This window comes from Anomalospiza imberbis, chromosome 10 (assembly GCF_031753505.1).
Source record: "Anomalospiza imberbis isolate Cuckoo-Finch-1a 21T00152 chromosome 10, ASM3175350v1, whole genome shotgun sequence".
Taxonomy (NCBI): Eukaryota; Metazoa; Chordata; class Aves; order Passeriformes; family Viduidae; genus Anomalospiza; species Anomalospiza imberbis.
In genome coordinates this window covers 10514575-10540789 of record NC_089690.1, presented here as the reverse complement: position 1 = coordinate 10540789, position 26215 = coordinate 10514575, and the positions used below count along the sequence as shown (strand labels likewise).

At 44.2% G+C, this 26215-nt stretch overlaps 1 protein-coding gene across 19 annotated transcripts in view; it reads right to left on the bottom strand.

Annotated features, from left to right (window-relative positions):
* LPP (LIM domain containing preferred translocation partner in lipoma) overlaps positions 1-26215 on the bottom strand; it is a 334843-nt gene that overhangs the window by 204767 nt on the left and 103861 nt on the right. For all 19 annotated transcript variants that reach the window (XM_068200654.1, XM_068200660.1, XM_068200643.1 and 16 more), the window contains one exon: positions 11749-11950. In XM_068200654.1, the coding sequence (XP_068056755.1) occupies positions 11749-11941 (193 nt within the window). In that variant the 5' untranslated portion in view covers positions 11942-11950. The remainder of the gene's footprint in view (positions 1-11748; positions 11951-26215) is intronic.

Below are 26215 nucleotides of genomic sequence, written 5' to 3'. Positions count from 1 at the left end.
CAATTAATCGTGTTCCTTATCTCACTTTTCTTTGACAGTAGTAGATGTTTCTCTTAAGATATTCTGTGCAGCTGCAAGGTTGTGGTTTTTCTCCTCTCTTCTACAGATTATTTCCAGGATAAAACATTGAAGTTAGCCTTGTCTCCAAGGCTCCTTAACAAGACTTGAATGAACCCAGGTACCAACAACAACTCAACCACAGCAGTCCAGATCAGCCCAAACCTTTTACCCAACTGTCCAGGATCCTGATTTGGGGGAATGGCTGTACCCTTCAGTAAACCACATGAATCTGCAAGTAGATCTGTTACTGATAGTCAAACTATCATCTGCAGAAGTGAGCTGGTCCCCCTCCATAAAGTAGACATGCCCTAGTATCACAGAGCACACAAAAGCCGAGGAAGGGCATGAACCAGTAGCTGGATCAGTGCCTGTTCCCCTCCACACATGCAACAATGCCCTTATGTCTCCTCAAAGCAAGGGACTAAGCCAAGCTTTCAGAAAGATTTTTGTCCCTGCAGTAGTTTTAAGGATGCAACCACAAATGTGGGCACTCACAACCATTTTAGAGTATTTCACTTTCTTTCCATTAAACACACACAGATTTATGGTCTTGCTTAGCAAAGGTGGCAGACCATGCCAGGCTTGGTCCCCTTCCCTAAGCAGCCAGCATACCCCATTGAGGAGGATGCAGAGCAGCTGACCAGAGAAGTACAACTTCTGGAATGAAAAATAAATTTTTGAAAGTATAAGATGCAAGCACACATACTTGTCCCCATCCCACACACAAGCTACAAATGCTTCAATTTATTACTATGACTTCCAGACTGCTCCTACCACTGCCCTCCCTCTGAGACCTGGGGCCAACACTGGCCAAATGGTCCTTGAGAAGGCCTCAGAGATGTTTCTCTACATGTCTTACCCAAACCAGTAGCTTAGATGAGGACAAAAAACCAGGATAATGAGAAAAAGGTTGCTGGCAGGAACTCAAGCAGTACCTGCTCTGCCTGGCCTCTCAGCCAGGCTCTCCTGGCACAGCCACTGGGAGGGCAGGTCGGGTCCCGCTCTCTGCCAAGCTGTCAATCATCACAGCTCACAGTCTGTGACACTCATGAGACATGACACCCTGTGCAATGCAATGGAGACCCAACAAGTTTGTTTTGCACATGCCACTGCAGCGTTGGCAGATACAGAAACGTGCTTTGGCTCGCAGTGACACGGGAAGCATTCAAAGCACTCGTGCAGGGAAAAGAGGCTCCCCTCGTCTCCTGCCTCAGACACACTGACCTCCTCTCCCTCCCTCCTCCTTGGCATTTTCAAAAATACAAAAATCTGTCCCTTATGTTTTTCAAAATGTGTCTGTTTCGTGGAGTTCTCGCCCTTTATTTTTTTCTGAGGCCAATTAAAAATAAAAATTTACCAGAAAGACAACAAGGGAAAAAAAAAGTCTGATATCATTGGATCCAGCCTGTAAGGATCTCACACATAAAAGAATTATGTCCCTGAGCACTTTCCAACAGACTTTCAGAAAATTTCATCTTTCTACTTCCCTGGCTGGATAGTCTGTTTGAGTAATTTTCTCTTTCTCCTGGGGCTGGTTGCTAAGAGACGCGCTATTACTTCTCCCTCTCTTATGACCCGATTACTGTGATCAGCAAAGACAGCGTGCAGACAACAGCCTGACACGGCTCATACAAGAGCATCGGGCTTGTTACAAAATGATGGACTGTATTAACACTCTGCAGCCCCTTCGCTCGCCATGGCCTTTGGAGAGTCTCCAGGCACAACTGGGGGCTTTTACTTCCCCAGCTTCTGAAGTGCACGTTCAAACATTTTAAATCACAGGACTGGGAAGGGAGAAGAATTGACTTTTTCCTCCTGTGCTTCACTGTCTGACAGCCAGAATGGTGTTACTGGATCCTCACTGAGCAACTTTCCTTTTCTTTCCCTTCCTAGGAAATGGCCCAGGAACAATGATTACTCCTTTTCACCTTCTTGAAAAATAAACTTTGCAAATACACAGCACAGTTTGGGTCAGAATATTCCTTGAAGGGTCTGACAGCACATTGTAAAGCTGATTGTGACACTTGAGGGGCTAAGAGGTGAACTGGCCCTGCAAAGACCTGGATTGCTCTGGATAAGGAAAGCAGATGGAAATAGATCCAGCTGTAGGTGTCCAGCAGTCCCAAGGAGCTACTGGGATGCCCAAAAGGCCCTGAGCTCATGCAGAAGCAGCCACAGCCTGGCACTGTGCCCTCTGCAAAAAAGAATAGTTGATGGAGCCAGTGGAGGAGATAGGAAATTTGGAGCACAAATTGAGAGCTTGTACTGAGGGGTACACAGGGTAAAAAGTTGAGGAAAGTTGATTTTGTTGAGAACCAAAGAACTGGTTTTCTAAGAATGTGGGCACGAACCTCAGAGACTATTAGTCTCCACTTAGTAAGAATTCAACCCACATCACATTCACTTTTTAGAACATAAACTTCAAACTTCTATACTTTCTTCTATTAAACCTACTTTCAAAAGACTGTGCTTACCCACACTGTTTTGGTATCATTTTCATACTCTTGAGGGCCTCCTCTCCTCCCACCAGCTCACACAGGACAACTCTTGTGGCAGGACGCCTGGGCAGACCCTCACACCACAGGCAGTGCAGAGTATTCAGAAACACCAGTTGATAAAACTTCGCAGGTGGGCCTTGTAACAGATGACCCAGAGGACAGGTTCCTTCCTCATCTCCACGTCATTTCCCATAAATTCAGTGCTTGGCACAACAAATGCCAGCTGTCATGACAGTGCAGTTTCTACCCACCAGCCCTTAACAGCAGGCTTGGCTTTATGATTTGGGTAATACCTAGAAGAAACCAAAACCTTTCCTTAGTCATTGTCATCACAGGAATTAAGACTTGGAAGAGACATGTGAGTCTTTTGCACTTCAGCTCCTCATATAGTTTGGGTGGTAAATCCCCAGTCGAGCCCCTGGAGCATGCCTGCACTTTCCTCCACAGAAAACTTTGCAGTGTGCATACTGGTTAAAGAAGAAGTCAGAAGGGGAATTTTCAGATAGTAGGAAATTAGCTTACTGCTTATTAGGATCTAGAGCAGATTCCTGCTCATCTCCTGCAAAATCGCCCTCCCCGGGAAAAGCAGATCCACAGGATTCTCAGTCCTGCCCACGGACCCTCAATTCCTGTGCCAAGTCCATCTAAACATGCTTTGCTTAGCAACAAACATTTCAGGCCTTGTATATTTAGTCCAAATTGTATTTGTGTAGGATTCATTGCTAGAAATGCCTGCTCTTTGGCCACAAGTACAGCTACTGTGGCTTCAAGAGCTGCTCATTCATTCCTCCAACCTTTTATTACACCAATCTGTAATATAATCCAATAGACATTCACTGGTTGCTCTGATTTAGCAGGACTCAGCCTGGCAAAATAAAAAAACTTTAGGCAGAGAAAAGGAAAATCACACATATAATCCTTTACTGTAATAGTTAGTTTCCAGTGAGTAGAAGAGCAGCATTGTGTGAAGAACAGCAAAAAAAATAAATATTACTAGACCATTAACTGTCGTATAACAATTGTTATTATTTAACAAACTAGCATTTGGAGGATGTTAACATTTCAGATTAAAATAAAAGGGACAAGTGCTGCCTGCTTGAATTCAAGCTATTTCTGCATTAGCATTGCTCTCTTGCTTTGACTGGGCACCACAGCTCTGTAAAACTACATACAGGACAAACATTATCTGTTTAACAGAAGGTTTGATATGGTTGATGACAGATGTTTGCAATTCAAGTTATTAAATGGTACTTCCCTTCCATTTCAGTGTGTCAGAAATGTCTTCTCTTTCTCTTTTTCCCTTCCCTTTTTTGCCCGTTTTCTTTATTCTACCCAAACTATTGTGGTTCACAGAACAGGCCACTGCTAAGATGAATCACTATTTGATGTTTGAAATAATGAAGTGGAAAAATTAAATATAGTATCTTGGAAGAACAGACAGACAGGAGAAAAGAAAATGAGAAAAAAATAGTCAGGGTAGAAAAAAATTATGAATCTACCTGCTGAGAAGTGCAATGTTTGCTTTATGATACCAAATAACTGAGAAAATACTCACTCACCAGAATGAAACCCAAGGCTAGGCACTACTTCAAGTAGTTCCCAATTAAGAGCCAATGTGTTCCAGAGCATGTGAAAATTTAATATTTGTAATTCTAACAAAACACGGGTCAGAATACTTAATAAAACCTGGTGGCTTGACTTGACATTTTATGAACTACAGTTAAGTATACTAGTTCAATAACAGTTTTTATGCACTTGTTTTATGCTGCATTCTTCCCAGGGCCTTTCCCTAAGGTGGTATTTCAAAAAAGAAAATGCTCATCCTGAGAGCAAAGCCAAGACACAGTTCTATGGATTTGTCTCTGGCAAAAAAAAAATAAAGTAGATGCAGACAGTGTTATCCAACAAAACAACAGAGCCAGTTTATTCGCACTGGTGAGACTCACAGGTCCTGACACTGGTCACTGTGCTGGGGACAACTGGGCAAAAATCCCTGTGCCTGTAACTCAGAAGTTATTGAGTGGAGCAACGCTGGCCAGGCACAAAGGCACCAGCTTGATCTCATCCCTCCTCAACATGGCCCAGCTTGCTTGAGGCAGTTTAAATCCAGTTTTATACAAATGAGAACCACCACTCATTTCCAACTGGTTTCACTCAGTTAGTAACCAACAAGAGAGATGATGTGCTTCGAGAGAAATCAATAGACACTTCCAAAAGGGTGCCCAAACTGGTTCACAGCTAGGGACCCCCACCTTCTCACTCATCCTGCAGTGCTCAGGTGCTTTGTCTGGGCTTTAAATGCTCTTGTGTGAAGGTAGCAAGCCCACCACAAAGAAGCCTGGAATTTCAAGATCGTTTTCACCAGCTGCATTTTGTAAGAGCCTGTGGATGATGCAGTTCTGATACTAATGAATAAAGTATTGCTTCATCTGCTGCATCTCATTCAGCACAAGAAACACATAGAAAAATGAGAGAAAAATTAAGAAAGACTTTAAAAGTTTATAATATGCACTTTAAAAAAGCTTTTTCTAAGAAACAAGCACTAACATGGGGGCTGTGGTCAGGCCCAGCCAGGATGACTTGAAACAGTAAGGTCACCTCTTTATTCACACCACATTTTTCAACTTCATGAGCTCAGTGCTGTGAGGGATGGGACCACATCATCCATTGCAATTGATGGGACCATAAAAGTGTTAGAGCACTTCTCAGCCTATCTTTTTGTCCCACAACTGAGACACTGCCTCCCCCATAAAGCATCAATGATTTTTTTTCAGCTAGTGGCAGAGATGAGGAGCAAGAGAGGGACCAGGAGATCCCACTGAAAATACTCTGGTACTCCCAGGACTCAATTCAGAGTAACAATGTGTTCCCATCCCTCATCTGGGCAGCAGCAAGGGTCCACAGGCATTAACTCCTAACATATGCAAGACAGCCAGCTCCTGCTAGCTGTCCAGTTCTGGATAATTGCATTATCTGATGTTAGTGTTAAACAATGCACACACAAAACCACCACAGGAGCATGGATGAGACAGCTCACTGTGCCTGCACCCCAGCCTTCCTCCAACAACTAGCACAGCACTGCAGAAGCTCCTGAGATACTTGAAGGAGCAGGTACAACACCCCTCTGCCTCTCAGCCAACACAGCCCTTCCACAAGTGAGAATTTCTCATGCTATGGAACAGAACCAGCACAGGCAACCAGGGAAAAAAAAAACAAACAAAAAAACCCACAGAATCTTTCAGGTCAGCCTGAATTTATTCTTTCAGAGCTCTCAATACAAATAATGAATAGACTCTGGACCTTTTTGGCTTCTATGAACTGTCAAAGACTGCAGAGCAGGGAACAACACAGCTATAACACAGGGTGTCTAGTCCAATAAATCCATACCCAAGCTTCAAAAATTAAGACAGAGCTACTGATAGCAGCTGCTGTAAACAAAACCTACTAGGTACATCTGCCTGGAAAAAAAAACCCAAAACACAACAGCAAAACAACAAACAGCCTGATAGTTCATGCCCCCAGTCCCCTACAGACATAGCAGAACATAACTCACCAGCGCTCAAAAGTCTCCACACCCATGAAGAAGAGGAGGGCAAAGAGAGTCAAGCTCTGGGAAACCCAGAACAGCTGGGTTCAAGAACACACACTGGTGTCCATGGCATAGCCTTGCCCTGGAGCTGGTCCTGCTCCTTTGCCTTGTCTCATGAGTCACTTGCCTACTCTTCCAACCAAGGTAAATGGAAGGAGATGGTTTTTAAAACGGTAATTAAAACCTCAAAGGCCTTCACATGAGACCTGTTGTTCACCATGTCTGAAAGGTGCCCAAGGAAGGAAAGAGAGAGGAGATTGCTTTGAGGCTCATCCCTTTGTTAAGTTTCCATTATTAAATCCATATTGAGTGTTTCTGCAGATACTATATTCACTAAGGATGGCAATTAGAAGGAAAGACATCAGCACTAATAAATACTGAATTTAGAAGTACCCAACAGCATAAACTAAAGTGGCTAATTCAGTAAAGCACATCCTGAGAGCTCCAGAGTGTGACAGAGAAGCACCTCCAAGCCCTGGGCAGCCCCACAAACAGAGTGACTGCCCTGTGATGGATGCTGCTGCACATCCCTTTCTGACAGGGCTGGCACTGCAGCATCTCAGCTTGTCCCAGGCAGCTTGAGAGAAACACAGGGTCCTGTTCATATGAACAACTGACATGTGGAAAGAATCATCTTTGCAGGAGCAGGAGAACTCCTGGAAGCCATTCAATGATCTGGCACTTACTAGTAGGCAAGGGTGGACTAATTTCCTTCTCTACCACCATGAAATCATCCTCCAAGTGACTGCACACAGTGGCAGAGGAGCTATGTTCAATCCCCAGGGAGCTGCACTAGTGCACACAAATGCTGGGCTGGAAAGCCCAGCCCTGCAACCCAGCTGAGCCTCCCCAGCTCACCACTCTGCTCCACCTGTTTCAGCACAGTCTTGTTTCTGCTGGACTTGCAGAGCTTTATTTGGAGGCAAAGGGGGAAAGAACTTTTGTGGATACTAAAACAAGATTCAAACCAAAATCCAAACCAAAAGGCAACTCATATTGCAAAGTTTGTAACTCACTGCTCCCAAGCCATCCAGTGGCCCTGACTCAGGCTCTTCTGAGTACCAGACTGACAACAGATTATACACATTTCTGAAGCCCCCAGTTCTGGCCTTACAACCCCCAGTGCCACCCCAGCAGCACCAGCCCCACAGTAGCAGGCACTAAGCCAGCAGATCAGCTATCACCAATTTTGCCCCACACCAGATGCCTCCTTAGTCTGCCCTGCAGGGTGAGGCCCCATTTTCTGGAACTAAGGCAAAGATGGAATTTGCTTCATCTGCAAGCTATAAATCCTTTCTATCTTCCTGAGCCCAGCATAGATGGGAACAGCTGTGTGGCAGTGTTTCCCTAAGGCTCCAGCTCTGTTGAAGATGCTGAAATACCAATTTAAGTTTAAAAGCTGGAGAGCAAGAGAGAAGTAAGTGGCAGGAAAAGGAGGAAGAGCAACCACAGAAAGGTTTGGGTTGGAAAGACCTTGAAAAATAATACAATCGAAAGCCCCTGCCATCAGCTGGGATATCTTTCACGAAAGCAGGCTGCTCAAGGCCCTGTCCAACCTGACCCTGAGCACTTTAAATGATGGAGCATTCACTGCTTTTAAATGAAACAAAATTATTAACAAGTCCTCAGAAAAAAAAATCTTAGTTTCTTTTAAGAGATTTTTGGTGTAGGACAAAACCCACTGTGCACACTGCTGGACAGGGTCTGCTGAGGAAAAAAGGGAGGGCAAATACATAAGCATGGAGAAAGAAGCCAAATATATAAGAAGCAGATTGTTAGGACTCGTGGCTGGTTGATGCCTCAACCATCTCAGGACTCATGTTCTCCTAGCATGAAGAGAAGATGCTCTCAAACTTCAGACACATCTAGCTCCATCCAAGGACCACCCCTGACCCCAGTTAAACTCTCAGAGCTACTGCTCAGATGTTTGGACATTTAATTTCTATTTCTAGCCTAATTCCTTTGCAGCTACACTTCCTGCCAATGCACAATTGTTCACCTTGTCGATAAACATCTTCCCCAAGCTTGAACAGTTCTCCTCTCCTCTGTCTGTGGGGTAAAAACAGAGTTCTGTAAGATGATGAGCACCAGCACTTCCCAGGAACTGCGGTGCTCACACCTCCCAGGATCAGGCAAAGTTAATCCCCTGCAAAGCGTCACACTGGGGAGTGGCAGACTAAATCCTCCAGAAACACAGCCCAGACCACAGCAATTGTTGGAAGGACCTATACAAACAGACTGTGCCTGCCTCTTGGGCTGCATGCATGGCACAGACCTCTGCAGAATGCTAAGCAGGGCTCAGCTCTTATTGATGATGATTACCATTATGATCATTACTTCTACCACTACTGTAGTCATACCCAGGGGCCTCCAGGCAGATCCCTGCAAGAGCAAGACATGGTCTCTGCTTTGATGAGTGGATAAATCTGGTCTGAAACAAGCTGCAGCAACTCAACATGGCAAACAGCACAGAGGGGGGTTGGCTGCACCAGGAAAATTGATACTTCAGTGGTCTGAACACATGCCTTGAGTGCTTCAAATCCCAGTAAAATGTTTCTGGTTTATAAACTGTTGGCTGTTGCCATTTCACTTTGTTTCAGTCATGTAACCATTTCTAACTTCTGTTAAGTTCCATTAAGCAGCTTTTAATCAGCACCCTCTGGCTGAGTCTTGTGCAGGTATCAGGAAATAAAAAATACAGTTGAAATCAAGGTGAGACTAAGGAAATGCTTTAGTAGGAGATGGGAGGGAGAGTTACACACAGCGCCTGCTCCACAGTCTTTCACTCTAGTGTTTTTCCCCTCTGCTTTCAATATGATCAAGAAATAAAACCACAAATGTGATCAGCTTGACAGACCCTCTACATACAAGCAACACACCTACAAAATAATAATAAGAACCACAAGGCCAGAGGATGCACATTCCTAAACGTTAACAGCAAATAGCTGAAGAAATTACCAGGAACAGAATTTGCCAGTCTCCCAGAGAGATGCCAGATACTTCAAAGGCTGCAGGGAGCCAATTCCAGTGACACTGCTGGGGCAGCCAAGGCTGTGATGAGCACAGCCACTTCTTGACCAATAATAGCAGCAGGACAACCCTCCCCCAGAGCAGTGCTGTTGCTCCCACTCATCTCCAGCAAATGGATGCTTGGGAAGCCCATGTGCCTCCAGTTAAGCAGCTTTGGCAGGGTAGGAGGGATGAAAACACACTGGGGTTCGAGGGGATGCTTCCGCTCCCCTACCTACAGACTCACAGCTAACCAGGTGGGAAAGACCTGTGTCCAACAGAGGACAAATTGAGGCAAAATGGCAGTGCCCCTGTAAGCAGGGAACCAGTGGGACCTGGAGCCATCTCCAAGACTGATTACTGCAGCAGAAATCAGGGAGGTCATTGAAAAAACAATTAGGGAGCCTGGAAGAGAGAAGGGAGCCATAGCAAGTGAATGAAGCACATTGGGCTAACTATTTCTCACTGCCCCCTCAGCCCTCCCCTGCCAGATCCCAGAAGCCTCACGTTCTCAGGGTTATATATGGATGGTAATGGCTTTGCACGGGCTGCTGACAGCAACCAGCAGCATGTCACCTTCTGGAAGTGGATTAGCTAAAGCTGCAGGCATGTTGTCACATCACTAAGCCTACCTCTGACCAGGTCCTGGCCAACCCTTAGCTCTTCTAGGACTGTCAGATAATGATGGGATGTCTAAAAGCCCAGTGTCAGACAAGGAAAGGGACTGGCACTGACAAAGTCCCCTGGGAGCTCCCAGATGTCTCCTGGTTTCCAACAGACCCAGATGCCTGACTGCTTGCAGGATCAGGCACTCTGGGTTATGTGAGAAATGTTTGAGAGCCTTGTTTCCCCTTCTCAGCCTGCAGTGCCGTTCTGCTCTTCGGGAAAACCTCCTTCCACAAATGGCAAGAAACAAAGGATTTTTTAGAAGGTGATAATGTTCCTGAGTCACATACAATTAGACCTACAATCACTAAAACACTGACAATTAAGACATACTGACCTTTATCACACAAAAAATCCTGACTGATCAAGAACAGATTTCCTAGGAAAAAAAGAGCCATATTCCCTTGTTATTTTGAATTGCAAGAGAATTAGAAAAATAAGAATTTCCACTTGACTTGAAGGTGACATTTTCTTTGCATTTTAGAAGTGGATTATTTTTTACTCTTTAAATTCCAAATGTCTTTCTCACTAAGTTTTGTTACGGAAAGCAGCAGAACAGGTGCATATGACTTTACTTTTCCCCCTCCAACACATTTTCTTTTTTCGTTCTGAATTCTCCGAAGTTAGAGCAGCAGACAAAAAATACCCAAAACACTCATCAGGCTTTTCCAACTTTCCTATAAAATGTCCTTAACTTTAGAAAATCACTCAAGTGTAAGATTTAATAGGCTGCTTTGTTTTTCTTTCTCTTTTCCATTACTCTGTAGTGTTCCTGAAAATGTATACACTTTCAAAAGATAGAGCAGAAAGAGGAAAAAAATATACAGGTGATATTTATCTTATTGTACTCGACATAAAAGAGGAAAAAGTGGTGAAGGAACAATGTAGAGCATGCAAAACCAAATACAAAAGCTGGTTTGGGAATTTTCTTGAATACAGCTGAGCTTTTCTTTAGAAAAAGGCTGGAGATGAGGAGGGGAAGAACTTTCCCCCACTTGTACCTACAGTAAATCACCAGGAATAGAAATGTCATGCTCTGCCAAAACAACTACCACTCTCTCCTAAAATCCTTGGCCTTCACTTGTTTCTGCTGCAGTTCCATCACAAACTCTCCATTGTCAGTCAGGGGCATCCCAGGTGCTCCAACTTGCAGGTTTCCAGTTGCAAGTTCCAGAGGTGCTCCCAGCCACGCACTCCTGCTCCTGGGAACTCCCTCCCTCCACATATCCACAAGCCAGGAACCCAAATCCCACGCTTGCTGCTCAATTACATCAGGAGAGGAGGACTTTCACAGCAAGAAGCAGAGGAAGGCTGACACACACTGACTGGCAGGCATTTGTTTTGCTGATGTAACAGCTCCAGAGGCCACTGGTCACCTAAATATCTTCCCAATTATTTCATATTCAAGAGTGTTCCATGGTAGAGGGAAAGAACAAAACTAGTACAATCCATCCAGCTGACTGGAGAGAAAACACTTGCAGACTCACTGGCCAAATTTATACACTACCACCCCCAATTATATTCCACAGATGAATCCCTTGTTTGTAAAGATTCCCCTGTGTTGGGGTGAAAGAACCATTACTGAAAAGGGTTGTTTGAGCCCAAGCTCCTTGAATCATCATGTGCCAGCAGGGACCAAACAAGCAAAACCCCTTGAAAAGTACCAGTCCTGGACATAGGACATCTGCTTTTAATTAAAACTGAGAAAGATCTGTCCTCATGTCATCTCCCAGCCCTGCACTTCTCAGGAGGGTAGCTAGCCAGAGCAAGAAGAGATACCTTCACATCCTTCTTGATTTGAATGACCTGGAAAAGGGAGTCTCTCACAATCTCACCAATGAAGAGCAAATCAAGAACAGCCTGTGTTAGCAGTCAGTTCCTCTGAACCAGGCAGTTGTGGTTCTTTCCTAGAAAATAAATACTCACCATCACCTCCTGGTTGCTTGTATGGGTTGTACTTTGGTTTGGGGGCGACCACAGGCGCAAACTTCTTTGGGGTCTGCTGGGTGGACACGGAGATGCTGGGAGTCCCAAAGGTGTGTGTGGTCTCCATCCTTGCAGTAACGTGGCCAACAGGCTCGTTGGTACTCTTGGGTGGCAGCCAGGATGGGTGGGACATGGTTCAGGTCTGAGGAGACACAAAGAGAGTCACACATACATTAGGAATTTAGGCTGGGGAAGTAACAGCTGCAATCCTACTGTATTTCTGGTTTATGAAATCAATCCTACAAAACCCTTCAAAACATGTTTAACTGGCACATGCTTAACTTTAAATACATTACTCCTAATGTATGGGACTTTAGATGCAAATTTGTCTTTCTATCCCCAGCAGGTCAGAATTATGATCAGGTTATTGTTATTTTCCTCTTCAAGAGCAGAGACAGGCTGATACCCTGAAGCGGCCCATCAATCCCACCCTGCATTCAGCACAGTAGTGATGTATTTGCCTTTTTCTGTTAGGCCTTTTTGAGTACATTAATGTACAACAGTGCAGGTGCTCTGGGGACAAGTCTAGTCACAGACAGGCACACACACTTCCAAAATACACTTTTAGCACTTTTTCACATGTCATTTAGGACCCCATGCCCTAGTGATTTTCACTCAGACTTTTAAGAAAACAGATTTCAAAAGTAGCTAATCATTCTTGATGCCTCCATTTCTGAATGCCCAGCTTAAGGCATTCTAAAAGCAAGTCAATTTTGAATAAATGCCAGAATCTCACAACCCCTGACAACCAGGCTCCTTTTAGACTTGTGTAACAAAAAACAGAGGCAGCCCAAATCATTACTTATTTATGAAAATCTTGGCTTTGGCCTCTTAAAAGCCTACATCACTTTTGAGAACTGGGTTCAGATGCTGCTGAAAATGTTGCCCATAAAAATCCTGTTAATTCCAATGAACAAGTGCATTTCACCACACACAAACCACACTCGCTGCGTAGCCATAAGAGTGCTACTGTACCATCAGATGGTCCTATGGAGCTGGATTTGAGATTTGAGGGAAAAATTAAGATCTCACACAGACAAAAGTCAATGCTAATTTTGCAGCTCTTGAGCATCCTGTTGCTTCTACCCATGCACTGCTTTGGTGTCAGAACCCCTTAAGGCTACCAAAACCAGCAGGGACCTGTGACCCAATCAGGAAAGATTTGATTTCATCACGGAAAAGGATCAGTGCCAGAGATAGGATCAAGTTCTCCATATGGTAGTGCAGGGTGAGCACTTCCAGCTAAGAGCAGTGACTGTCAAAACTGATGGATATACAAGTGTGCTTATTCCAACAAGTAAATTTACTTCAAAAAACAGTTTCCTGCTTGAGGGTTAATTTCTACTTTAAGCCCCAATGTCTGACCCAACACTAGGAGGTGAAAATTTTTGGTCATCTTCCACCTGCATCACTCCTTGTGTGAGAGAGGAATTGACAAGTGCCAAACATTAGTCCCAACACTTCGGTCTCTTCCTGGCCATGCAGTCTGACTGCTTGATGTGCAGACAGTGGTTTCACAATTCCTACCCACTAGGAAGTGAACCTGATGCACTAGGAACCCAATACCAGTGAAAGAAAGACACTGGAGCTGCCTAGAAATGAGGCAGACAGGAGCATGGCAGGAACAGCCCAGAGATGTATCCAAGGCTGAGCTTCAAGGACATGACTTCTCTCCCTCACAGGCCTTGCTGTCCAACCCCACAGTAAGTGCAGAGCATCATTCTGAAAGCAAGAAGTGAAAGACAGGTCCTCCTCACAAAGCAGGAGAGGAAACCAGTCACAACGGGTGGGGGCTGAGGGCACACAAACCATGGTCCCACTGCCTGGCACTTCCCATTACCAACAGCAGCCCCTATGGACCTGGAAAATGACTGCCGCTCCAGCAGTAAGATTCACCTACACTGCTGTCTCCTCCTCCTACATCCTTCCAAACTGTAAAAGCAGCAATAAAACTCAGGCAACTATCTAGGTCTTAAGAGCAGAAAGCAATGAGGGCAGACAGCCTTAAGAGCTAAACAAGACAAGCCTGCGCTCTGCAGAGTTATTACATCCAAAGATGACTGTACCTTACCCATTGCTAAAAGCATCCTGGAGTTTAATTCTGACAGGTTTTCAGCCTCTGGCTTGACACCTTATATGAAAGAGCCTCCTGCTACAATGAAGCACCCTCAGACCCTGGACATTACCTCCATGCTGATTTAAAGCTAAAGAAAAAAAAAGATCCCATGACTGACTAGATTATCACCATTCCTGTTCTGGAATGTTCCTTAACCACCCCCGGGCAGCATGCCTTGGTCCCACTGAACTCTCATGGTCTGCTAGGCTGATGACAGGGATGGATTGTGTGATGCACAAACCAAGAACATCTGCTTCAGTGGCCAGGTTGCACAGCACTGAGCACGGCTGAAGACAATGAGAGAATTTTAACGAACAAGCTTAGAAAGCAGACTGCTCCTATGGACAGCAGGGAGACCACAGTGCTGGAACTCAGCTGCTGACTCTACGCTGGCACACAGCTCCCTCTCAGCTAACCTCTAACGCCTTTGTTTTGGCCATGGTGGTATTTTCTAATTGTTTCCCCGTTAGTCTTTTCTCTTCCTCTTTCTCCCCATCTCATTTTCTGTTATGCATTTACTGACACTCATTTTTGCTATCTGTGCCCTGACAGTGTTTTCAGCAAGTTCCCTTTTCCTCATCTGTTCCAGCCCCAACTCCCCAGCCTCAATTAAATTTAGCCTAACTACTCTGCAAGATCACAGAAAAATAAAATTAATTCATTTCTTTTTAAAAGCTGAAGGTAAATTTCTGGGCTTGCTATTATTTTACCTCCATTTTGGTTAGTAAATGCCAAAAGCAAGGAAAAATGTAAGGGACAGTGGCTTGCAGACAAGCACAGCCCTCCACCTTTCAGCAGACTTCTCCATGGTGGAGCACCCTGGCTGATTCAGACAAAGCCATCAGTGCTGTCTCTCTCAGTACTGCCTGGTTTTCTATCAGAAGCTTCTTTGGAGCAGAACATTTGTGATGTGCACAAGTAAACAAAATAGCACAGGAAAACTTGGGCCTAACTAATTCCCTTACTCTAAACTTACCCTTACCCATGTCACTGCCTGAGTGTCACTGTGGTGCCTGCACTTAGAGAAGAACACTCAATAGGTAACAGCGGTGCTTTTCTGGCCATCCAGCAACACAACCAGCAAACACGTTTCACTTTTGAGCTATCTTCTTCCATTAAAAGTTATTTTTCACTGAAATGTTAACCCTCAGATTAAATCTAAAGCTGCCCCCACATTTCTGCTCCAAGCAAGTAATTTGTCAGGCACTATTTGCATTCAATTAGCCCCTTCCTGGCAAACCTCAGCAGATCCAGCCACACAACAGTTAACACAGCAAGGCTGCAAAAACCTTTGTCAGCACCTTGCTCACCTGTCAGTGCCACACCTCCCTCTGCATTGGCTGGAGCCTTCTGCACATCTGCCTGCCACCCTCCCACAGCCATCCTTGGTCAGCCCTAACTCACAGCTCCCTTCCTGATCTGACCGCTACAAGCTTTTTCTGTGACTCTTCACTCACCGACCACTCTGGCAACACTCCCTTCCCAAATTCACTGCCTCATCCCGCCCTGAAAATCCCTTAAATATTCTCTGTGTCACTGCTTTGAAAGCCTCTCATTGATCATCCTGACTAACCCTGAACCATCCCCAACTACCACTCCGCAAAGCTTCTGCTAAGCTAAAGATTATTCGTTATAAAGCATACGTAGCCTCAACTGAAACAACGCAAATGTTGAAGAACCCAACACAGCATTAGGTAAATTGTTTGGACAAAAAATTAAGCACCATAATCACAGATTCTCCTTTATGTGTGGCTTAAAATTTAGCTAGATCCACTTTCAACCATGGAATTTTGTTATGCTCCTGTCATCTACATCACAGACTTGCCTCTCTTCCTTATGTAGATCTTTTCAGAATGCAGCCAGATCATTGTTTAAATCAAACCAAAACATTTAAATTAAGTATCAATTAAACTCCCTGTAAAGGGCAGATTTCTCTTTATTTTTTCATGTATGTTTACTCTGAACTCTCTTCAATTATCCAGCTACCTTTTCTGAAATGGTGGTTGATGGCGTAAGACCATTTTTAAGAATAGTAACTTAAAATAGAAGAGGTAAAATGATGAATATTATCAAAAACAAAAACCTGACTGAAATCAGCTGTGGACGTCTGAGGTTCTGTTATCCTTCTTTCCTTGGAAGCATTAGTCATCACCTACTTTTGGAGGCAGAGGATAAGACCAGACTAACCATGATAAATAGCATTAAAAGCAAAGAGTGAAATCACACTGCATAAATAAGGCAAAGAGTGTGCTCTGGTTCTATCATTAGGATGATCTTAATGCTGTAAGTTCAGAAAATTCTAACCATGAAAGAATACACCACAGCAGAGGAACTGGAATCCACGAATCCCAAGCTGAGACTACATTATCTAAATATGTCAGACCAGGAATATCAATAGCAGATAATACCATGCAGTAATAACAGCCTGACAAGGTTTTTTCACTGCCTTTTTCTTTTTTCAAATGTGTGGGCATAAGAGCTTGTTTTTGCTTTTAATTATAGGATGTCATTCACCTTTGAGAAGCAAAGGTAAAAAACTGAGGGTTTCAAGTCAATTTCTCCTTATATGTGATAAGCAATGGAAGGGTAGAGTACCAATTTGTCTGCTTTTGAAATTTTAAGTACATTCATCTCTGAGACAGGCTGGCTTTTCTGTGATTAGACTGTACCCAAATAAATCTCCATTTCATTTTCATATTTGTAACATGGACCAAATACTCCTTGGATGTTGATGGACTTCGCCAAGACAGAAGATTTTGTCCCTGAGTTAATTAAGCTAATGCTTTGTAGCGGGTAGCAACAGTATTTAACAAAAAAAGAGCAACAACCGTCTGTGCTTACAGACTGTCTGCTCTGTCTTCCATCCCACGCCTTCCTAAATTCACTAGCTTGATGTAGGTCTGTGATGTTCTGTCTTAGTATCACCCATGCACAGTGAACCATTACGCCTAAGGCCAAGACAGTGACCTGATATAGGGAATTAGGACCTTGTTTGTTGACAGTAGATGCAACTGAAAGTTGTGTTGGGGCTTTTCTCTGATACACAATACAAGCATCAACTTCCCATGATAAATCAAGATTTTCACTAAGTGTAGAAAGGCAAACTGCATTCTCCCCACTCTCTCTCCTCTTCCCTCCAAGTAAAAGAACTCCAAGAGAAAAGTTTTGACTTTACATCACCTTCCAAATGAATTTTAAAGAACAGCTCTAGAACTAAACAAAGGGAACATCCTTCGCAATGCAAAAATCATGCCACCCATTGTCCCTTTCTGTTAGAGCTGCAACCTACATGTCTGGATGTCTCTCCTCTAAGCCGATTTGTCTTCATTTTTCTGCCCGAAATTCCCTAAATCACAAACCTCAAATGCCCTGCTAAAATACAGTCCTTTGCTTTGTCCTTTTCACCTCTAGTCTTCTAATTAGTCAAATGCAGTGACTGAGGCTGACCAGAGAGATTTGCTCTTTACAAACTCCCAAAGCTGCTTGTTTTTCTTGGCACTGTTCCCCTCTGAAGGTTAAATGAATTTATTTCTTCATTTGTGGCACATGTTCTCTAGCCATGCTCTTCTACTTCTTGTGGCCTTCAAAAGAGGGTATAATGTCAAAATTCAGGTCTCATTAAAGGTCTTTAACCAAACATAGGAAGTGCCACAGGTACTTATAAACTCAGCACAAGCCCTCCTGGGATACTTTTCCCATATGGTACTACTTATTCCCATCAATTTTACATCATATGGCAAATTACGTGATTTGGGGAATTGGGAGTCCTTGGGAACTCCCTTAATCATTGCTGATCTGCACAACTTCTCTAATCAAATTTAACTCCTGCAATATTAACCAGCCCAATAACGTTCCTCCCTCAACCCCCCCCAGCAGCAAATTGACTCCTGACCTTCATCACAAAGTTCCAGGAACAACTCTGAGCACTGGGAATCCTGTGCATGGTGCTGGTGTGACCTCTACCACCAGTGAGCAGTGAAGCTCTAAGAGTCAACTGAGCCACCACGAGACTTTGAGAGGTGAAGAGGAGGAATGGAAAACACCATCACCCTCCAGTGACTGCCTTCCTGACCCTAGGCAAACTTGACACAGGTGGACTCCAAGTTCTTGTGGCAAATACCTCCTCAAGACAAGGTTTCTTTGCTTGCACCCATTTTACATGGTTTATGCACATTTCCTAATGCTTTACTGTAGTCTTTCACAGCAGGTATCAGCTGGAGCAAGTTCAACTCTGCCTCTCAGAGTCATAGTTTATTTTGATTGCCTGGATAAGGCAAGGTTTTGTATCTTCATCCCAATTCCCTCAAAGTAAAATAAATAAATAAGCAAATGAAATCAAAGACACTTCTTCAGTTAAACAGGACTGAGACCATTTGCCTATTTCCTGCTATGGGACATCACTAATGTAATCAGAGGAATTAAAGGAAGAAGAAACCTAGTTAGAGCACTGATGAATTATTCCTTGAAGAATACAGTCTGGTAATATTTCATTCTGGCGTTAAAAGCTTCAATCAAACTTCCATGGGATCTTCCAGAAGACCTGACTTAAATTTGAAGCGCACCCTGGTATGAGGAAGTGGTTGTCCCAGATGACCTCCAGAGATCCCTTGAGGGATCAAAATCAATTATTTTGTGACTCAAAAACCCCAGACTGACAGCCGTGACTTCATCTCCACTCAGAAGTGTTTCACGGAATCACAAACCTGCTGAGCTGGAAGGGATCACAAGGATCATCGAGTCCAGCTCCTGGCCCTGAACAGCACCATCCCCAAGAGTCACACCATGTGCCCGAGAGCATTGCTCAAACTCTTCTTGAGCTCTGCCAGGCTTGGTGCTGTGACCACTGCCCTGGGGAGCCTGGTCAGTGCCCAGCCACCCTCTGGGGGCAGAACCTTTTCCTAATAGCCAACCTAAATCTCTCCTGACTCAGCATCAGGCCATTCCCTTGGGTCCTGTCACTGTCACCACAGAGCAGAGATCAGTGCCTGCCCCTCCTCTTCCGCTCAGGAGGAAGCTGTAACTGCAGAGGTCTCCCCTCAGTCTCCTTCAGGCTGAACAGACCCAGTGCCCTCAGCTGCTCCTCATACAGCCTCCCCTCAAGGCCCTTCACCATCTTCATTACCCTCCTTTGGACACTCTATAATAGTTTCTTAGATTGTGGTGCCCAAAACTTTCCACAATATTCAGCATGAGGCCAGCCCAGTGCAGAGCAGAGTGGGCCAATCCCTGCCCTTGCCCAGATGGCAAAGCCCCCAGGACACGCTTGGCCCTCCTGGCTGCCAGGGCACTGCTGGCTCACGTTCAACTTGCCACCAACCAAGACCCCCAGGTCCCTTTCCATGGCACTGCTCTCTAACCTCTCATTCCCAGTCTATCTATACAAGGTTGCCCCATTCCAGGTGCAGAATCTGGCACTTTTTCTTGTTGAACTTCGTATGGCTGCTGATTGCTCTATCCTCTAATTTATTCAGGTCTCTCTGCAGTGCCTCCCTGCCTTCGAGGGACTTATCAGCTCCTTCCAAATTGCAGCAATATATTGTATTCCACTTAAGATATGCCAGCAATATCATCTACTGTCAATGCAACATTATATTCCTTATTTTCTAGTTGCAATAATTTGCAAATGAACAGAGCTTGTGCTTAGTCTTTTAAGTAAATAACCAATACTTGGAAAGTAACTTTTTTCCCCTAGCTGCATCCACATTTCATTTATTTTTCATCAGATCCATGCCAGTTTGAGATGTGACTTTCACTGTACACTCTTAAGTCACTACAACTTGTACAGTATTACTGAGACATAAAAGGAAGACAGCAAGTGTGCAGTGGAGACTGCAAAGATGTGATGGTAAAGAACAGTCTCTCTGGTACAAAGATGCTTGACAAAAGTTAATGTCATCATGAAAATAGTTCATCAGATCAACCCCATGTCACAATTATTCCTACTTCAAAACCCTGCCTCTGGGACAATTATGGTATCAACCAAGAACCTTCCCTTGGATTTCCCTCTCAGTTCATTTTTCTTGCATCAGCTTTGGTAGTGGAAAAGATAGAAGGGCAAACTAAACATAAAACTTCTTTTCTTTCCCAATATAATTGCATTAGGAGTTTTGGGATTAGATGCTGGCTATTTGAATTTGGCTGCTGCTGCAAAACACATGCATAAAAGCTGATGAATGAGATCTTCCTTTTACAGCCATGTAACATCCTGGTGTCAGATGACAAACTAGGCTTTAAAATCCCAATAAATTGAACTTGACTTGTCCATGTGAACTGAAACAAAGAGATCATACTGGCTCCCTGGAGATAGATAGATCTATCTAATCTAATACAACTCTAATGACTGCATTGCAATTTCACCAGAGAGCAAGCTGATTCTTGGCTTCTGTGGCATGAGACAATCCTCAGCTAGTCCAAACATAATCCTATTGGATAAAACACCAATCCACGGCCTCAGCTACTTGTGGTCACAACAAATCCCAAGGCAATTGTAACAGAGGAGGCAGACCTGCTGGCTTACTCAAATACATTTCATTCCTGAACCTAAGGACCTAAGCCAGGAGTTAGCTCTGAGCCAGCAAGATTTCTCCCAATTGTTATAGCCTCCTTCCCTGATAACTTGACCTACACGTTTGTGAGGATGTTGCTGTACCACAAAAAAAGTTTGAGATAGATGTTTCAGAAATTTGTATATAAAATAAGAGAGGAAATATATTAAAAGAGACTGCAAAGTCAGGAATTATGCAGAAAGGTTATTCTAGGAATCTCAGATCATGAGCTCCCTTACACAAATACTGTTTTCCTGCATACAATTTATTTTCAAGACCCCTCTGCCAAAAAAAGCTGCCTTTATTCCTTCTGTGCCTGTATTCAATGTCTTGCCTATAACACAGCTCAATACTTGGCTTCCTACTTCAGCAAGGAACTGCCAAGACAGAGCTTATCCATCAAATAAAATTATTAAGGGACTGGACTTCCCAACTGATGGAGATGTACTGAAATCAGGCATATCAAGAGTCTCACTTAAGTGAAAAGAAAACAGGACAACAAGAAATGGCAAGGTTAAGGCTGTTGGAACAAACTCAGGTACTTTGGATGCTGATGCTGGCTGTAAACAAGGAGGAATTGTGCAGAGCTAACATGCAGCTCAGCTGTGAGATATCAACAAGACCCCAGTGGGACCAAATGGGACCGTGGCAGCATATTGACACACAGATAATTGTATTAGCTTTGCAGAGCAGTGTGTGTGGCTCAGCCTGGGGAGAAACAGCAGGGATCTGAGCTCAGTGGGAAACTGATAGAGTGAACAAGGAAAAAGTGCTGAGCTGGAGGTCCTCCCCAGCAAAGCTGGGTGTAGGTGGGTTTTGTATTTATGATGGGGCTCCCTGCACTTCACTCCTCTTCTAAAACAGCTGTGATTGCAGGAAGAGTCAGATCAGGAAGAACACACATTTGCTACTGGCACTCTGAACCCCAAGCCATCAAGAGGATTTCTGTGAATGGAAAAGGAGCTGCAGCTCAGAACACAGGCACAGCACAGGCCACACTCAGGAAGGAAGCATGTCTCTCACCACCATAACCTTCTTCTGACAGCCCATGGAGCTGGCAATAGAATCCACACTTTGACAATGTATTACCTAAAAATCAAGCAATTAAATCAATTAATGGGCAGGAACGGTGTCCAGGACCAAAATCTTCAATCCCGGATTCTCTTCCTCCCACCTGATCCACTTAACTTTTCCTCCCTCAGATCCCAAGCCATCCTGGAAGTCACAGCTTCAGGTACAACAAATCCCTGGATGACTTCTTTCTGAGCACTGCACCAACCCGTGTCTTGGTTTTGGTAGCTCAGGTTATAGCACTTTGCAAATAATCAGGGGAAATAGTCTTTTTCCTATGGAAAATCCTGTATCTTAAAACACAGAAGAGTGATAGCTGCCAGATGACTGGAAATTGAAGCTGCAGAGAGATTGCTAATGGAAGCAAGATATTTGAGTGTATGAAAACTGTAAGAAAGGAAGTACACAAAACTCTTTGTATAAACAGTCAGGAAAAAGACTACATTTCTCTTGAGTTTCACAACAATAGGTAACTTGACATCATCAACACATGAGCACCCCAATGTCTTCTTGTCTCCCTTCTGCAACACAAAGTAAAAATAAAGCAATTAAATTGCTTCCTCTTTAAAGAAGCTGAAAGCCCGCAGTACTGTCAGGAAAGACAGCGGATCTCTGCAAGCTACCAAGTTCTGCTTTTAGCAGGAGACTAAATTATCACCAACTCTAGGTAAAGCTTGCTTTGGCTTTGTCCTGGAAAACCTCCAAAACGAAGAATCCCTTGCTACCTGGTGACTTGCACTAGCATTACACTATTTTCCCAGAGAAAATGCTTTTCCAGCTCTCCAGCTGACTCTCCCAATCCATTATGCATGTTCACAGCACTTTATTTGGCCATCTGGACAGAAGCATTTGGCTCTGACATGTTCAGAAGGCCCCTGGCAGTAGTCACAGGCTGCCATTGGATCACTCCTTTGCCTCCTTTCCAGAGACAGAAGCTAATGCTCTCCCAGACTAATTTTGTAGGCCATGTGCTCTCAGCCCCTGACTGACCATCCTCTGGACTCTTTCCACCTCTTCAATATCCCATTTCAGCTGGTGGACTCAAGACTGGGTAACAGCCTCAGCAGCAGTGAGGAAAGGTGAGCAATAACAAATTTCAGTCGACAGTCCAGGCTCCTCCTGAAGCAGTCCAATATGCAGTTTACTTTATTGACAACCACAGTACACATTGGACTCCTATTTGACTGGATGTTCACTGCCTGCTCCACATCCTTTTGTCAAGAAATAAAGAAGAATAAAAGGCATATTTGAAGACGGTGCCTAAGGTGGAGGAGCTCCACAATGCCATGGCCACATGGATAGAAGGGCAGGTCACAAGGTGGTGTTAGCTACCCCTATGCAATTTGCAATAAACATGACATATAGCTCATTAAGAAGACACCTGTTCAAAGAGGGGGTAAGGGGGTGTTCTTAAAGCACAGAAAAATGGGTGAAGAGGAATATTAAGAGCAAAGACAAAGCTGATCATGACACTGTGGAGTACATGAAGATAAAGCTTCGGTGTAGTATCCATAGAGCATTAGTTCTGCTCTGAATAGGAACTCATGACAGAAGACAAGTGCTTGAAATTTGATTTTCAATTAAACTTTGAAACTCATAAAAGCACCAAGAACCAGCCCAAGAAACTGCTACTCTTCCCTTTTAATTTAGTGTCCATTCATTCAAGAACAGTGACATGCAAAGCTCTGGGAGATAATTCCCCAGCTGGTGCAAACCACAGCACCAGCAATGAAGTCAACCTAGCCAGGCATCCACACTAGCCTTGAGAGTTTGCTAAACAAGCTCATCCTGCTAAAATGCCCACCCCAGTTGCTCTACCACTATTGCTTTGCTGCCTTCTGTTTTTGACCATCCAAAATAATCATTTGTTCCCCTTTCCAAAAATCAGTAGGAAGTTCTGTTGTGACAAAAGAGTTTTCATACTAGACTGGCCACATCAGTTCCCTAGATGCGGAACAGCTCAAATCTGACAGTCTCCAGGAAAATATTCTGATCCTCTTTTACCTTCACTGCACTTTCTCCAAAAAGACTGGCAGGGGGTGATGGAAGAGAGGAAATGAATCATGAGGGTACTTTTAGAGGGAAGAACAAAACTTTCAATATATCCAGAGATTTTTATATGCTACTTGCAACCACTCATTTTTGAGCTGTGCTAGGGCAGGCAGCTGGGTCCTGCAGCTGGTAAGTGCACACACAACTCCATTTATCAAATGCCCTTCAATAGTTGCTACCGCTATCTCTCAGGTCTGAGGCAAAGCATGTTCCCACACACAACCAAGCATCTGAAAGGCATTTCAGCATGCCTCTGCTGTGTAACGCACATATTTCTCTTTCAAAGTAACACAGCTGCCAACACCTTAATCATTCCTCGGGGACCTTCAACACATCAGCCCTTAAGTGCTTCATTACCTCCAGCAACTCCTGCAGAGCTCACATCCCAGGTGAGCTGTACACAGCTCCCTGTCAGCTACAGAGAGCAGTCTGAGCTGCAGGAGAGCAGGATCTGTGCAAATCAGATCTAACAGCCTATCTTCCACCACTCTTTGTTTCCACAAGTTTGGCCTCGTTTGCTGCAAAATATCTAGGACAAAAGGCAAGGCAGCATCAAGAAACCGCATTTGAGACTAAAATCACTGTGTGTTTCTTTTCATGAGATCCTGTGGGAGAGAAGATGCTTGCTCCTCTGCATGGACACTAAGGGGCTGTGGAGATCAGTCAAATAGCCTTCACTAAAGCACCTGAGCTGTGTGTACCTCCCCAAAGCCTTCTTGTTTTTGAGTTAGAAACTGCTGCCTCAAGTCACAAAATACAGCGTTTTGAAATTGCATTGATATGTTCTTGGCACAAAAGAAAAATAAACTGCAAATGCAACCAATACAGAAACTTGAGCTGCCTTTTGTTTCTGCAGGGCTTAAAACACTAAGGGGAAAATCTAAGCAACAAAATCCATTGATCCATGGAAAGATGCAGTCTGTTAGGACTGGTACACAGATACCTATTTTGAAATTAGCTTGAGCATGTAAAGGCATAACCTACCCTTTGAAGCTTCTAGATTGCTCTATCATGTTCCTTGAGGTGACACTGATGGAGACATCATCACAAGGAATCACTTCTAAGTCAATCTCCTTTTTAAAAATAGATACCCCAGGGCAATTTTTTTTTGTGAAGCACCTCCACTAGGGAACAGCTTCACCTGCTCTCTTCATGTCAGCCCCACTGTACCTCCTCTGCAGCTCCCCCATCACCCAGAGCCCTTCCAACTGAAGTTATGATCTAATGGCTCAAAATAAGGTAGGAAGATTAATTAATCATACAATGAATACAAACTTACACACATAAATATGCATAGACATGAGCACATCCATGATTTTTTTATTCTGCATCATTAGCTCAGGAAACTGGTAGAGGCAAAGAATAAGGAGGGAAACCAACAGTTGCTCACATGGATCAACACTTCCAGGCTCTCTCTTTTGCAGCTCATCTCACTCATACTTGTGGTTTCAACATGTGATTCACATTAGGCCCCTCTGCTCGCCATTTGATGGTTCTGCTAAACAGATGTGAATTTATTTAGTCACAGAGCCTGCTCTTTACACTGGCTCTTTGTAGAACAGATGGGCTTTTTGTTCCCTGTTCAACGGTGTTCAGACAATGATCATAGCCTGCGCACAGGTTTGCTTGGCAATTTCACAGGAAAAGGAACAACACGTAAACATAGGCACGTTCTCACAGGAGTCCTTTTCAGCAGCCTGGACACACCACCAAAGGTGATGGCCCTGATGGAGAATGCCAAACTGCAACACCAGGAATGCCCAGACAAGACCGAGATCCTCAGGGATCAGCCCCAAAAATTCAAACAAAAGAGTGATGCACGCTGCACCTGGCAGGGTCCAGAAGACACAGCTCCACCACACCCCCACCACAAAGCTCTCCTATGAGAGCCTGAGTGGAGAGGGAGCTGAATGAAGGGTAGACTCCTGCAACATTCATGGGGACATGAAAACATGGCATCTCCTGGGACTCTTCAGCTTGGTGAAATAGCCTGGAAAAGCTATCCGCTCCCTGTGTGGGCATTCTTCTTTCTGCACTCACAGTGCCTTTGGCATTGGATGAAGCAGAACTGCACAAAGGCCCTCTCAGAGCAGAATAAGACTGCCCACATGAGAAGCACGCTTGGAACAGCTATTGCACTTTAAATTCACACCCTGGCTTTGTTTTGCAATGGTTTCCCTGTGCAGAAGGGCCCTGGGCTTCAGATTCAGTTCCTCCTCTTGTTATCAATAGCTGAGCACTGCTCACATCTGAGGGTAGGATGTAGCCTATACCAGAGGCCAAAGCACAAGCTTGGAGGAGAAGGATGAGTTTCCCCTTTACTTTGCACTATCCTGTATATGGATGCACTTCTCTATTGCTTTAGGAACACAACACTGATGACTTCACCCTAGCAAATGGCCCTGCTATGTGGGTAAATCATCTCTGCTCTACCACAGAAACCCAGGATGTGTGTACATGGAACACATGAATGCCATGCCCACACTTGTGCAAACATCTAATCCCTCTCCAAAGCTGCAGTCCTGTCCCTCAGACACAGCTTTGCTCTCCACGCACTGCCCACCTGTTACAAAGATGACCTCAGTTTCTACCAGAATATACTTAGGACTCTGGATTAAAGATA